Source organism: Trichomycterus rosablanca, chromosome 1 (genome assembly GCF_030014385.1).
Source record: "Trichomycterus rosablanca isolate fTriRos1 chromosome 1, fTriRos1.hap1, whole genome shotgun sequence".
Lineage (NCBI taxonomy): Eukaryota > Metazoa > Chordata > Actinopteri > Siluriformes > Trichomycteridae > Trichomycterus > Trichomycterus rosablanca.
In genome coordinates, this window is record NC_085988.1 from 59085457 (window position 1) to 59101331 (window position 15875).

The 15875-nt window shown below is 40.5% G+C and overlaps 1 protein-coding gene across 1 annotated transcript in view; it reads left to right on the forward strand.

Moving 5' to 3' along the window:
• The window catches only part of syn3 (synapsin III), a 178429-nt gene that overhangs the window by 130127 nt on the left and 32427 nt on the right, over window positions 1-15875 (forward strand). Inside the window, exons 7-8 of the mRNA XM_063004723.1 lie at window positions 9073-9135; window positions 13422-13564. Coding sequence (XP_062860793.1) covers window positions 9073-9135; window positions 13422-13564 — 206 coding nt within the window. The remainder of the gene's footprint in view (window positions 1-9072; window positions 9136-13421; window positions 13565-15875) is intronic.

A 15875-nucleotide genomic window follows, 5' to 3' on the forward strand; every position in this document is an offset into this window, starting at 1 on the left:
AAGGGGGCTGAATAATATTGCACGCCCCACTTTTCAGTTTTTTATTTCTAAAAAAAGTTTAAAATATCCAATAAATTTCGTTCCACTTCACGATTGTGTCCCACTTGTTGTTGATTCTTCACAAAAAATTACAATTTCATATCGTTATGTTTGAAGCCTGAAATGTGGCAAAAGGTTGAAAAGTTCAAGGGGGCTGAATACTTTTGCAAGGCACTGTATATATGAGTGGGTAAATGTGCTGTGCACTGCAATGGATTGGTTCCAGGTTGTTTGTCCTTGTGTCCAGTTTTTCCTGGTATGCTCTGTACCCACATCAAGCCTGATCAGGATGAAGCAGTTTTCAGTTTTAGTGAATGAATAAGTATAATACTCACTCACTCACTCACTCACTCACTCACTGTCTTAACTGCTTATCCAATTATTGTCGCGGGGGTGGGGGTGGGGGGTTGCCTATCCCAGCTTTTCAATGGGCGCAAGGCACATCCTGGACAGGGTGCCAGTCCATCACAGGGCAGACACACACACATACACACACCCATTCAGGGCAATTCAGTGTCTCCAAATAACTTGACTGCATGTTTTTGGACTGTGGGAGGAAACCGGAGCTCCCGGAGGAAACCCACGCAGACATGGGGGGAACATGCAACTACGCACAGAAAGGACCAGGACCGCCCTGCCTGGGGATCGAACCCAGGACCTTCTTGCTGTGAGGCGACAGTGCTACCATGCCGCCACCAGTATAATACTGTATATATATATATATTATATCTGTATATCTGTATATATACTTACTGTATATCATGTTTTTAAATGAAACATGTCAAAATATTACATCATTCATGGCTCTGTTATCAAGAGCAGTTTATATATATATATAAACTGCTCTTAATAACAGAGCCATGAATGATGTAATATTTTGACATGTTTCATTTAAAAAGATGATATAAGAGATATAAAAAAAATTATATTACACTTTTTTAACCTCAGCTACTCTTAAGTTAAGCAATAGTTAATTAAAGCCATAATTCTATTTCAGTAATCCTATGAATCATATGACCTTTTAATTTCGTCATATTTAGTTGACTTAAGTGATTCAGTCAGTTATATTCTGCTGTTTATTATGTGATCTCTGGAAGAACATACAGTATTAGCTAAGATTCAAATGCAAGCCAATTTTCTTTGAGTGGACTTTTATGAGAGCCACTTATTGCATAAAAAGCTTAGTGTATTACACTCCTTTTCTCTCTCTGATGTAATTACATTACTGAGCTACTGGGTACTGGTGATGTTTCATATGCACATTACATAATGAAAGATCATAAAGATGATGACTGTTCTGTACTCTTGACTGGGATTTGCAGAACTGTTTTGTGGAAGATGTAGATTGCTGATAATGTTTGTAAAGCTATTTATGTTGTACTGATTTTAAGCAACATTTAACCCTCACATTAAAAAGGACTAAGTATCTAGAGGAGTATTTAAGGTTAGGATACAGGCATCATGATCAGAGCTTACATGTTTAACACTTGAAATATTAATAATTTATAATTCAGTATATTTACAATAAAATTCATCATTTTACAATATAAAATACATACAACTTAGTAAGTAATATTTTCCACATACCTGTTACAGTTCACTGTTTTTAATCTATTGTAACATCATGTTTGGCAGTCTGGCAGTCTGTTTAGAGTTAAAGGGAAAAATATGGAAAGATCTTAGATAAAATTAAAAAAAAAACTGTCACCCTCTGCCAAAGAACTTTACCTGGAAAGGAAGTATGTATTGTAATATAAAAGTGACCTAAAGCACACTGTCAAAGCAACCTGGGAGTGATTGAAATGAAAGAAACTTGTGTCTTTAAGTGTTCAAGTCAAAATTCTGACTATCAATTACACTAATCAGCCACAACATTAAAACCACCTCCTTGTTTCTACACTCACTGTCCATTTTATCAGCTCCACTTACCACTTAGAAGCACTTTGTAGTTCTACAATTACTGACTGTAGTCCATCTGTTTTTCTACATGCTTTGTTAGCCCCCTTTCATGCTGTTTTTCAGTGGTCAGGACTCTCCCAGGACCACTACAGAGCAGGTATTATTTGGGTGGTGGGTCATTCTCAGCACTGCAGTGACACTGACATGGTGGTTGTGTGTTAGTGTGTGTTGTGCTGGTATGAGTGGATCAGACACAGCAGCGTTTTTAAACACCTCACTGTCACTGCTGGACTGAGAATAGTCCACCAACCAATATATATATCCAGCCAACAGTGCCCGTGTGCAGCGTCCTGTGACCACTGATGAAGGTCTAGAAGATGACCAACTCAAACAGCAGCAATAGATGAGCGATCGTCTCTGACTTTACATCTACAGGGTGGACCAACTAGGCAGGAGTGTTTAACAGCGCTGCTGTGTCTGATCCACTCATACCAGCACAACACACACTAACACACCACCATCATGTCATTGTCACTGCAGTGCTGAGATTCATCCAGCGCCTAAATAGTACCTGCTCTGTGGGGGTCCTGACCGCTGAAGAACAGGGTGAAAGCAGGCTAAAAAGGTATGTTTTAATGTTATGGCTGATCAGTGTATATGCTATATGTGGCGATATACTGCATTATACATAACAATTTTGTAAAAAGTTTTGGGTGAAATTGTCTCTATTATTACTGAATGTAACAGCACCATTACTGGATGTAAAATAGTTGGCTAAGATTAACCAGTTATGAATGGATTGGTGACCTTTGAAGTTGTATTGGGAAATCTATTAATAATTTATGTTCAAACTTCATTTCTGGAAAATAAAAACAAGAATCTCTGTCAAATGTCTTGATTGTATTTTGTAAATTTTTTAACTGATTTTAAAGTTGATGTCCACAACTGGTTGGGGACAGCTTTGGAAAAACATCACTTAACACAGTTTGCCACTGCATCATGAAATGCAACCTAAAACTATGTTACATTAATAGAAAACCATGTATCAATTCTATGCAGAAATGCTGCCGAGTTCTCCCAAACTTATCTCAGATGGACTGAAAGACTGGAAATGTGCTGTGGTCAGAGGAGTTTAGTTTTAGCTTTTTTGGGGAATTTACATTTTCGGCATTTAGCAGACGCTCTTATCCAGAGCGTCTTATTTTTTTTTTCAAGAAATGAATGAGAATAAGAATAAGAGCTTTAGTAAGTAAGTGAGTAAGTAAGTACATGTCAGCTTAAGTGTTTAGTAACGAGGTAGGTTTTTAATCATTTTTTAAAGACAGCGAGAGACTTAGATGTTCGGACAGACAGAGGAAGCTAGATCCACCACTTGGGTGCCAGTACAGTGAAGAGCCTTGATGCTTGTCTTTCTCGAGTCCTGGGTGGAGGATCAAGTTGAATGAGACTAGTGGCTTGGAGGTTGCGTGATAAAGAGCAGGGCCTTATTAGACCTTGAAGGTAACTTGGGGCTGGTCCATTTTTGGCTTTGTAGGCGAGTGTTTTAAACTGAATGCAGGCAGCTGCAGGAAGCCAGTGAAGAGAACACAGCAGTGGGGTGATGTGACAGTGTTTAGGTTGGTTAAAAACCAGGTGAGCAGCTGCATTTTGAATGAGCTGCAAGGGTTTAATAGTGGACATGGGAGCACCTGCCAGGATGGAGTTGCAGTAGTCCAACCGTGAAATTACAAGTGACAAGAATCTGAGTGGCTTTCATAGAGAGAAATGGCCGAATCTTCCTGATATTGTAGAAGAGGAACCGGCACGATCTTGTCATGTTGGCTACATGAGAAGAGAAGGTCAGCTGGTTATCCAGGACAACATCAAGGCTCCTTACATTATCAGATGGTCTGATCTGGGAGTCATCAAGAGAGATGACTAGGTCCTGGGCTGGAGATTGATCTTCAGGAACAAGTAACAGCTCTGTGAAAGTCAAGTCAAGGGTGTGAAAGTCAACATCTAAGGAAGGTATCAATGTGGAGGCATACTGTATATTTCAGAGAGACATATGTTGCCAAGGGAAGTCCATGGGTTTTTCAGTATGGCAATGCCAGGCCTCGTTCTAAATACTCTACAAGGGTTAGGGAATAAATAATTGTAAGGCATTGTATTTACTCATGACATTTTCATTTAGCTTAAATTCTGTCCTGATTTTTTTGCATAAACTGGTATTCATCCATGATAATAAGAGGTGTACATTTTACCAACATGCTCTCATTTCAGTGCATCATGAGCTCCTCAGTTTGACACCTATTTGCGTCTGTTGCGTCTATGTCTAACTACTGACGTCTTCACTGCAATCAGTGAAACATTTGTTTGATTAAAGCATTTGGAATGTTACACAGAGGTGTTTCAGAATTAGGGAAGTGAGTTATACTGCAGTTTAAAGGATCTTCTGTGTGACTGTTTACAACTCTTATTTTCTGTAACTGAGAACTCACACACCTATGTGAAGTCTGTAATACAGGTTGTTTAGGTGGAACACTTCTCTAAAACACACTTAGAATGTCTGGGCAGTGTACTGCAAATGATGTAAATTCACTTCGTCAGACAGATCTCAGGCTTGTGACGACATTTACCATAAAAACTGTGGAGCGCCTTACTATTAATAAAGCACACACTATAGCCTCGGTTACTACAATGGAAAGAAGAATAAATACTAACCAGAAAGCTTTCCTTTACACCAAAAATACATATTCCAGACTTTTCCAGCACGTCTGTTCCGGGACATTCCGAATGGCGAGGGCAAGGAAGTCGTACTCACCCTGTGTCCACAGGAATGAAGACAGAAATGGAAAGAACAAGATATTTTTCTGTAGGTGTAGTGTGCCATTTACATTCTCTTTTGGGACAGTCCTGAGGCCTGGTGTGCCTTTTTTCTTCGCTTCCCTTGTTCAGAACATGTGACTTCCTGTTTGTTTCGTATAAAAGGAAGCCTTGTTTTCTTGTATTACACGTGTATATTTTTACTCTTTGTATGACCTGAACTGTTAATTTGACTAAGCTTTTAGACCTTGTTTGGTAACTGTTTGCCTGTATTTATTTTATTTTGTGAGTCTCGATTTTTGATCTACCACTGGATTTTGACTATTTTGTATTTTTAATAAGCTGCATATGGATCTTTATCCTCCGGCTGAGTCTGTATTGCTACAGCAGACTTTACCACAAATCATGGATCCAGCAGAACTATTTTTAGAACTATTTAAGCTGTATTCAGAATTGGCTTTTCAAAGACGTTTTGATTACAAAGTCTGGTAAGCTGAATCCTTTCTCTTTCTCCATGCCCATGTTTGACTGTCTCTGGGGCAAGAAAATGTCTATTATAAGAGACAGGTGTTCACAGTGGCTTAAATAACAAAAAAACAGCGATCTTGTTTTAACATGAAATTTTATTTATTGTGTCATTGCCCCAGAATCTAATGAGAGACTTTGCTTTTAGCTTTCATGGCTTACCAGTGAAGCACAGTCTTGGGCAGAACAGTAATCTTAAAGGGACACTTGGGGTTCATCCCTGAGCTGGGTCAAACCCAAGAAATGTTTGGGGGGGTACACAAGGGCTTTGAGCTGTAAGCAGCCAGTCAGTTGGGCTTGGGTGACTACCAGAGAACCTAGTCAATACTTAGCAGCCAGTGAGGACAGAGGATGGTTCTCTGCCCTCTGACGGTGCAGCAATTGCCAACAGTACCAAGGTCGCCACTGCTTTTCCTGATGTCACCAAGGTCGCTTCCCTGCTTCAGTCTTCCTCCCTTGACCTATGGTCCGTCAAATAAAGCACTTAATGTACCATGAGGAAACAGATTTTCTTTGTGGAGGAAATAACGTCTTGGGTTGACAAATCACATTTCTATGTAGACAAGAGAAAGCATGAATCCAAAACAACAATGGAGTGTCTTTTGGTCAAATTATTTAGATAGAAAGTCAGAGTGAAGAACTGCTATTGTTACTAGCCAACACTAGGTCAGCACTATATAAAAAATGTCAGTTGTAGGTCATTTCCAAAAAAGTCTTAGCACACAATCTGTATCATTAGTAGATAGTTGTTTTTAAGTTGTCATCAATTTCATTTTAGTATTATTGTGTAATTAATGTAATTTTAAATTGTGACCCTCATAATTATATATTATATATTGATTTTTACAAATCATATATATATATACACCGATGAGCCATAACATTAAAACCACCTCCTTGTTTCTACACTCACTGTCCATTTTATCAGCTCCACTTACCATATAGAGACACTTTGTAGTTCTACAATTACTGACTGTAGTCCATCTGTTACTCTGCATGCTTTTTTAGCCCGCTTTAATGCTGTTCTTAAATGGTCATGACCCCCACAGGACCACTACAGAGCAGGTATTATTTGGGTGGTGGATCATTCTCAGCACTGCAGTGACACCGACATGGTGGTGGTGTGTTAGTGTGTGTTGTGCTGGTATGAGTGGATCAGACACAGCAGCGCTGATGGAGTTTTTAAACACCTCACTGTCACTGCTGGACTGAGAATAGTCCACCAACCAAAAAAATATCCAGCTAACAGCACCCTCTGGGCAGCGTCCTGTGACCGCTGATGAAGGTCAAACAGCAGCAATAGATGAGCGATCGTCTCTGACTTTACATCTACAAGGTGAACTAAAAAGTGTCTAAAATAGTGGACAGTAAGTGGACATAGTATTTAAAAACTCCAGCAGCACTGCTGTGTCTGATCCACTCATACCAGCACAACACACACTAACACACAACCACCATGTCAGTGTCACTGCAGTGCTGAGAATGACCCACCACCTAAATAATACCTGCTCTGTAGTGGTCCTGGGAGAGTCCTGATCATTGAAGAACAGCATGAAAGGGGGCTAACAAAGCATGCAGAGAAACAGATGGACTGCAGTCAGTAATTGTAGAACTACAAAGTGCTTCTAAATGGTAAGTGGAGTGGATACAATGGACAATGTGTGTAGAAACAAGAATATACAGTGGGGGAAATAAGTATTTGATCCCCTGCTGATTTTGTAAGTTTACAAAGCTTACAAAGACTTGAACAGTCTATAATTTTTATGGAAGGTTTATTTTAACAGAGAGAGACAGAATATCAACAAAAAATCCAGAAAAAAAACATTAAATAAAAGTTATAAATTAATTTGTATTTAATTAAGGGAAATAAGTATTTGATCCCCTACCAACCAACAAGAATTCTGACCCCCACAGACCGGTTATGTGCCCATGAGGCACACAAATTAGTCCTGTCCCTGTATAAAAGACTCCTGTCACAGAATCAGTTTCTTCCGTTCAAATCTCTCGACCACCATGGGCAAGACCAAAGAGCTATCAAAGGACGTCAGGGACAAGATTGTAGGCCTGCACAAGGCTGGAATGGGCAACAAGACCATCAGCAAGAAGCTTGGTGAGAAAGAAACCACTGTTGGTGCGATCATTCGAAAATGGAAGAAATACAAGATCACAGTCAATCACCCTCACTCTGGAGCTTCATGCAAGATCTCACCTGGTGGGGTAAGAATGATTCTGAGAAAGGTGAGGTCAGTCCAGAATTACACGGGAGGAGCTTGTCAATGATCTCAAGGGAGCTGGGAGCAGAGAAATGCTGGATATGACCCCAAGAACACCATCCCCACCGGGCATTTCTTTGCCTCCAAACACGGCGAGTGGAGTTGATGCCAAAGAGCTCAATTTTGGTCTCATCTGACCATATGACATTCTCCCAAGCTTTCTCTGAATCATTCAGGTGTTCATTGGCAAACTTCAGACGGGCCTGTACATGAGCCTTCTTGAGCAAAGGGACTTTGCGGGCACTGCAGGATCTCAATCCATTACGGCGAAGTGTGTTACTAATGGTTTTCTTGGTGACTGTGCTCCCAGCTCCCTTGAGATCATTGACAAGCTCCTCCCGTGTAATTCTGGGCTGACCTCACCTTTCTCAGAATCATTCTTACCCCACCAGGTGAGATCTTGCATGGAGCTCCAGAGTGAGGGTGATTGACTGTGATCTTGTATTTCTTCCATTTTCGAATTATCGCACCACCAGGGGTCTCTTTCTCACCAAGCTTCTTGCTGATGGTCTTGTAGCCCATTCCAGCCTTGTGCAGGTCTACAATCTTGTCCCTGACGTCCTTTGATAGCTCTTTGGTCTTGCCCATGGTGGTCGAGAGATTTGAACGGAAGAAACTGATTCTGTGACAGGAGTCTTTTATACAGGGACAGGACTAATTTGTGTGCCTCATGGGCACATAACCGGTCTGTGGGGGTCAGAATTCTTGCTGGTTGGTAGGGGATCAAATACTTATTTCCCTTAATTAAATACAAATTAATTTATAACTTTTATTTAATGTTTTTTTTCTGGATTTTTTGTTGATATTCTGTCTCTCTCTGTTAAAATAAACCTTCCATAAAAATTATAGACTGTTCAAGTCTTTGTAAGGGGGTAAACTTACAAAATCAGCAGGGGATCAAATACTTATTTCCCCCACTGTATATATAGTTTGTATTTACCAGTAGCTAGTCTAGAGTACATATGACATTAAGCAGACATTTGGACCCAATCATTTTGTCATCAGGTGATCTTGTTTTATTCTCCTCACATAAAGACATGCATTTTTCTTTCAAACCGTTTCAAACTTTGGTTTTCCCTTCCAACTTCTGGGAAAATGTCTTTTTTGTGTCATGATAAAACCTACATTCTTCCCAGAATAGCTCACTACCTAAACAACAGACATCTTTAAAATGCCCTCAGTGGTTTCTTTCTTCAGTGGATTCAGAAGTGACTTTACAATGTGCTGGGGTATTTCAGGGTGTGTGGTTGAGATGCTGCAGGTTGAGATGCAGCAGTATATAATAAAGTCTCAAAATAGATCTGACAACTGCCACTATGTAGTGTGTGCATGTGTGTGTGTGTGTGTGTGTGTGTACTGGTACCAGGCAGCGGCTGTGATACCTACCACTATAAACTATTAGGACAGTGAGTGGTCTGACCGATACAACCTAGCCACCCACAGCGTTCAGATTAACAAACTTCTGGCTTATATCTCCCAAAATGTGGTTTACACTTGTCTCTGATGCATGTCTTTGTTTTTTTTCCCACAGCTTCCTGCTCCAACATTTCCAGTTGTGGTTAAGATGGGACATGCCCATGCCGGCATGGGAAAGGTAAGGATCACAGCACCTTCTTAAGTTATCACATGAAGTTAAGTGCACTGAATACTTGGTATTTGACTTTTCTGTGGGATCTATAGTGACTTTTTATGCATTTGTTGATGGCTTAATAATCTCACTTCAACAATCTTACACACATACCATTAAAGAAAATCCAACTTAAAATGTACAGCCCCAGAAAAAGTTGGGCCAGTATGGAAAATACAAATAAAAACACAGTAATTTACATTTAATGTGCCTGTTGTTTTATTGCAGACAGTATGAAAACAAGATTTTTCCAGTTTTGTCTGGTCAACATCATTTCATTTGTTAATATACACTAATTCCTGCATTTCAGGCAAATAATGTCTGGGCCGTTTACTGCAAATGACGGAAAATCACTTATACACATTCAAAATACACATTCCAGACTTTTCCCGCATGTTTGTTCAATGGCATTCCAGTTGGCGGAGGCAGAGAGGTCACGCTCACCCTGTGTCTACAGGAATTCTGTTAGGAATGCAGACAATGATGTAAAGCACTAGATATTTTTCTGTAGGTGTTGTGCGTCATTCACTTCCTCCTCGGGATAGCCCAGAGTCTGTTATGCCGTGCTTCTCCACTTTCCTTGTTCAGAACACACAATTTCCAAGCACTGTTTAAGTTCAAAGTTTTTTTTAGATCATATACAACGATTAGCCATAACATTAAAACCACATCCTTGTTTCGACACACATTATCCATTTTATCAGCTCCACTTACCATATAGAAGCACTTTTACTGACTGTAGTCCATCTGTTTCTCTGCATGCTTTGTTAGCCCCCTTTCATGCTGTTCTTCAATGGTCAGGACTCTCCCAGGACCACTACAGAGTAGGTATTATTTGGGTGGTGGGTCATTCTCAGCACTGCAGTGATACTGACATGGTGGTGGTGTGTTAGTGTGTGTTGTGCTGGTATGAGTGGATCAGACACAGCAATGCTGATGGAGTTTTTAAACACTTCACTGTCACTGCTGGACTGAGAATAGTCCACCAACCAAAAATATCCAGCCAACAGCGCCTCGTAGGCAGCGTCCTGTGACCACTGATGGAGGTCTAGAAGATGACCAACTCAAACAGCAGCAATAGATGAGCGATCGTCTCTGACTTTACATCTACAAAGTGGATCAGCTAGGTAGAAGTGTCTAATAGAATGGACAGTGAGTGGACACAATATTTTAAAACCCCAGCAGCGCTGCTGTGTCTGATCTACTCATACCAGCACAACACACACTAACACACCACCACCATGTCAGTGTCACTGCAGTGCTTAGAATGATACACCACCTAAATAATACCTGCTCTGTGGTGGTCCTGTGGGGGTCCTGACCATTGAAGAACAGGGTGAAAGCAGGCTAAATAGGTATGTAGAGAAACAGATGGGCTACAGTCAGTAATTGTAGAACTACAAAGTGCTTCTATATGGTAAGTGGAGCTGATCAAATGGACAGTGAGTGTAGAAACAAGGAGGTGGTTTTAATGTTATTGTTTATCAGTGTATATCTTATATTACATGTATATTATATATCTTGTTATTCTGTGTATGTCCTGTACTGTTTATTTAGACAGTACTTTTAGACGGTACTTTATTTTGTAAATGTTCACCTTGATGTTATTTACTTTTATAAACTGATTCTTGCATGTATTCTTGACCTTGATTTTGGATTTACCGTTGGATGTTGATGCCTCCTGCTCCCAGTCCCCATTGCTGCAGAAGACTTTAACCTCTTTTTTTTTTACTTGAAATATATATAGCCCCAAATGAGAAAAATATGGACTTTATGAGACAGTATAAAATTTTATTTAATTGTAGATGTGTTAATATAAATTACTGCATTAAATATAATAAACTATTTAACATAAAATATGTAACAAAAGTGGCAAAGGGAAAACTTGGCAGAACGACATACAAAATTACAAAAAATTTCAGAACATGATAAATGGCCCCCTTTGTTCAGCTTGAAACAAAAACAGACTAACCTGTAATTAATTAGAAGTTAGACTCACCTGTTCCTACCTTGTCAGTACTCACATTAGTCTATAAATGGTGGCTTTGATGCATAAAAAGGCCAGTTCTTTGTTTACAATGGCAAAGAAAAGAGAGCTGTCTGAGCAGACCAGACCAGAAAGACCTGCTTTCCAAAATTTTATCAAGAAGTTTGCTACTTATGGAACCAGTCAAGACCCTTCCAGGGTGTGGTGGAAACAGTAAAATGAACAAAAATGTGGCAAAGAAATCAAAAACAACATCCAAAGAACTTCAGGCAAAGCTGAAACATCTGGAGTCATGGTTTTAACCAGTACCATATGCCACTCACTGAACAAAGCAGAGCCGGGAAGGACCCTACTGCTTCAAGAATGGCATAAAAAGAGGGACTGAACTTTGCCACAGTTTACATAGGCAAAACCAAATCTTTCTGGGAAATGTTCTTTGGACAGAAACCAATCTAAAACCCTCTGGCAATGCATATAGCAAGTCTATAAAAATGCAACCTACCGACAGTGAGACATGTTAAAGGATCCATAATGTTGTGGGGCTGCTTTGCTCCCTCTGGGACTGAAGGCCTTGAACAGGTTAGAAAAACAATGAAATCAGAGGATTATGAGAGCATTTTAGAGTAAAATGTGCTCCCGAATGTAAAGGAAATGTGCTCCTAAACGTAAAAAAACAGGTTTGAGTCGAACAAAATTGGTCCTACAGCAGGATAATGACCAAAAGCCCACATCCAAAAGTGCACAAGGATGGTTAAAAAGGACAAAATAGACTGTTTTAAGGACAAAATAGACTGTTTTAAGGACAAAATGGACTGGCCAGCAATTAGTCCAGATGTCAATCCAATTAAAAATCTTTGGAGGGAGCTGAAATCTCACTCACTCACTTTCTTAACCGCTTATCCAATTAGGGCCGCGGGTGGGGTGCTGGAGCCTATCCCAGCTTTTCAATGGGTGCAAGGCACACAGTAACACCCTGGACGGGGCGCCAGTCCATCGTAGGGCACACACACACACACACACACACTCATACACACACCCATTCCCCTATAAGGCAATTCAGTGTCTCCAATTAACCTGACTGCATGTTTTTGGACTGTGGGAGGAAACCGGAGCACCCGGAGGAAACCCACGCAGACACGGGAAGAACATGCAAACTCCGCACAGAAAGGACCAGGACCGCCCCACCTGGGGATCGAACCCAGGACCTTCTTGGAGCTGAAATCTGTGATTAGGAAAAGGAACTCTGGTGCAACAGGTGCAAGAAGCTCACAGATGGCTACAAAAATGTTTGGAAATTGTCATTGTTGCCACAGGTTGTGCAACCAAGTATTAGAGAAGGGTGACTTTAATCCTGTCTATGTTATATACTATGATTCTTCTTTATTCTTTTTTAAATTGACTGCTGTATGTTGACAGGTCAGCTTTTTTTGATTAACGTATTTGGACATGCTAAGCAACATTGGTACATATCCATTTATTTGTTTATACTAAACAATCAGGGTTCCAGTCATGTTGACCACAACCAATCTAGCCAGATCTTAACAAACACAGTTGGATGTGTCTGAGGAAGGGAGAAATGAATAAGGTCTCTCTTTACTGCCTCTGCAAATGTTACCTCTTTTGTCTAGTGGCAGGCACTGGTAGTGGAGGATATACAGAGGCTTAGTGTGGCTTTCCATATGTCATACAACTGTCTACAAAAATCCACCACTCACTGGTATAAAGCGTTTATTAATTTTGCAAGTGGGTGGCACGGTGGCATGGTAGGTAGCACTGTCACCTCACAGCAAGAAGGCCCTGAGTTTGATTTCCAGGTGAAGCGGTACTGGTCCTTTCTGTGTGGAGTTTGCATGTTCTCACTGTGTCTGTGTGGGATTTCCTTCCAGAGTCCAAAGACATGTAGTCAGATTAATTGGAGGTACTACATTGCTCTGTGTGTGTGATGCCTTTTGATGGACTGATGACCTGTCCAGGGTGTTTCCTAGCTTTTGCCTGGTGAACTGTACCCACTGTGACCTTGAATCAGATAAAGCTGTTGTAAAACAGACAACGAATAAATAAATGAATGATTGTGCTGGTGTCACTTGGGCCCTGTGCTAGTCTCTGACTGCTAATCTTGTCAGTATAGAGATGGTTCAAGCAGCAGAGGAAATGTATATTTGCAGACATTTTTTGCATCTTTGAGCTTGTAAACCATTGACGTAAAATATGTTTAGTAGTTGCTAATTAGTGTTTACTTGTGTTTCTTCTGCATGCTTCTACACAGGTTAAGGTTGAAAATGCTGGCGACTTCCAGGACATCACCAGCGTGGTGGCTCTTGCTCAAACATATGCAACAACAGAGCCCTTTGTTGACTCCAAGTATGACATTCGTATCCAAAAAATCGGCAACAACTACAAAGCATACATGTAAGACTGTGTTTACTAGCTCTGTATGTGTGTGTGTGTGTGTGTTCTTATATGCCTTATATTTCTTTTTTATTATATCCTATGTGAGTTTAATCATGCCTGGCAACACAGCAGACGAACAGGTTCACATAAAAACAAGTATATGTTTAACCACAAATGACAGGGCACAATAGCCCTGTAGCCTTGGCCCTGTCACAGAAATACTTCTAGCGCGGTACTCTCCCAAAGCTGTGCCTATCTAAAGCATCGTCAGGGTGGAAGCAGTGGCGTCTAAGTGGGCCTCTCTCAACCAGAATGTGGCTAGCCTCAGCGCCCAGAGTCGCCAGTGGTGTGGCACCAGAAACATTCTGTTCTATACACATGAGGCAGCCTTTTAGATAATATTCTTTGAACTGGTTGGAACTAGTTGGAACATTTTGGAATACATGGGTCCCATTACATCTGGCATAACTCTAGCATTGCATTCCACCATACGAACACATACAGTCAAACATGGTGGTGGTAGGACCTGGATGACTTGTAATAATTCATTGAACCATACACCGATCAGCCATAACATTAAAACCACCTCCTGGTTTCTACACTCACTGTCCATTTTATCAGCTCCACTTACTATATAGGAGCACTTTGTAGTTCTACAATTACTGACTGTAGTCCATCTGTTTCTCTACATAATTGTTTAGCCTGATTTCACCCTGTTCTCTAATGGTCAGGACCCCCACAGGACCACCACAGAGCAGGTATTATTTAGGTGGTGGATCATTCTCAGCACTGCAGTGACACTGACATGGTGGTGGTGTGTTAGTGTGTGTTGTGCTGGTATGAGTGGATCAGACACAGCAGCGCTGCTGGAGTTTTTAAATACCGTGTCCACTCACTGTCCACTCTATTAGACACTCCAACCTAGTTGGTCCACCTTGTAGATGTAAAGTCAGAGACGATCTGTTGCAGCTGTTTGAGTTGGTCATCTTCTAGACCTTCATCAGTGGTCACAAGACACTGCCACGGGGCACTGTTGGCTGTATATATTTGGTTGGTGGACTATTCTCAGTCCAGCAGTGACAGTGAGGTGTTTAAAAACTCCATCAGCGCTGCTGTCAGCTAGGTAGAAGTGTCTAATAGAATGGACAGTGAGTGGACACAATATTGAAAAAAAAACTCCAGCAACGCTGCTGTGTCTGATCCACTCATACCAGCACAACACACACTAACACACAACCACCATGTCAGTGTCACTGCAGTGCTGAGAATGATCCACCACCTAAATAATACCTGCTCTGTAGTGGTCTTGTGGGGGTTCTGACCATTGAAGAACAGCATGAAAGGGGGCGAACAAAGTATGCAGATAAACAGATGGACTACAGTCAGTAATTGTAGAGCTACAAAGTGCTTCTATATGGTAAGTGGAGCTGATAAAATGGACAGTGAGTGTAGAAACAAGGAGGTGGTTTTGATGTTATGGCTGATCGGTGTAAATTCTGCTCTCTGTCAAAAATCCTGAAGAAGATTGACAGTTGAAAACCTTCCAATGTAGCCAAATTCTGAAAAGAAACGTGGGCCAAGATTCCAACACAGAGATGAAAAATACATAGCAAGTAATTACAAATGTTTGATTCCAGTTGTTACAGGGTGGCACAATGAGTTATTAGGTTTTAGGGGGTTACTTTTTTCACACGGCTAATACTGTTTTTGAATATACTGTATTTTGTGTTAACTTGTGTTGTCTTTATCTTGTAATAAAATTAGCTTGATGATCTGAAACATTTATATGTGACCAATTGGGAAGGAGTGACTTTTTACAGCACTGTAGTTGAATCAAGTGTGGTGAAATAGGTAGGATGCTAAAGTGCTATGGCCCTTCAGAACTTGTGTCTGAGTCAAGGAGCATTAGAAACTCAGCCATAAAGCAATAGACCACACAAGATCACAAACCTGGACCACCAAGTGCTAAGGCATATATAGAGTAAAACATTCCATAGTGTAATAACGTTCCAAACTGCCTATAAACACAACAATAGCCATGAACTGTTTGTAGAAAGCTTTATGGATTGATTTGTTGCCAAGCAGCTGCATACAAGCTAAAATTCACTAATTTATTCAATACATTGGATTCAGAAAGTAGCATTTGTATGGGTAAACATTAAAACCTCAACTAATGTTCTAGTTCATTGCAAAGTTGTTCAGTTGGGCTGGGGGTCAGGGTTCTGTGCAGGTCACTGGGGTTTCTTTAAACCAAGCTTTTCTTCATGTCTTGACCTTCAAAAGACCTTGATAAAGAGGAACAGGAAAGAGCCTTACGTAATATGTTTGT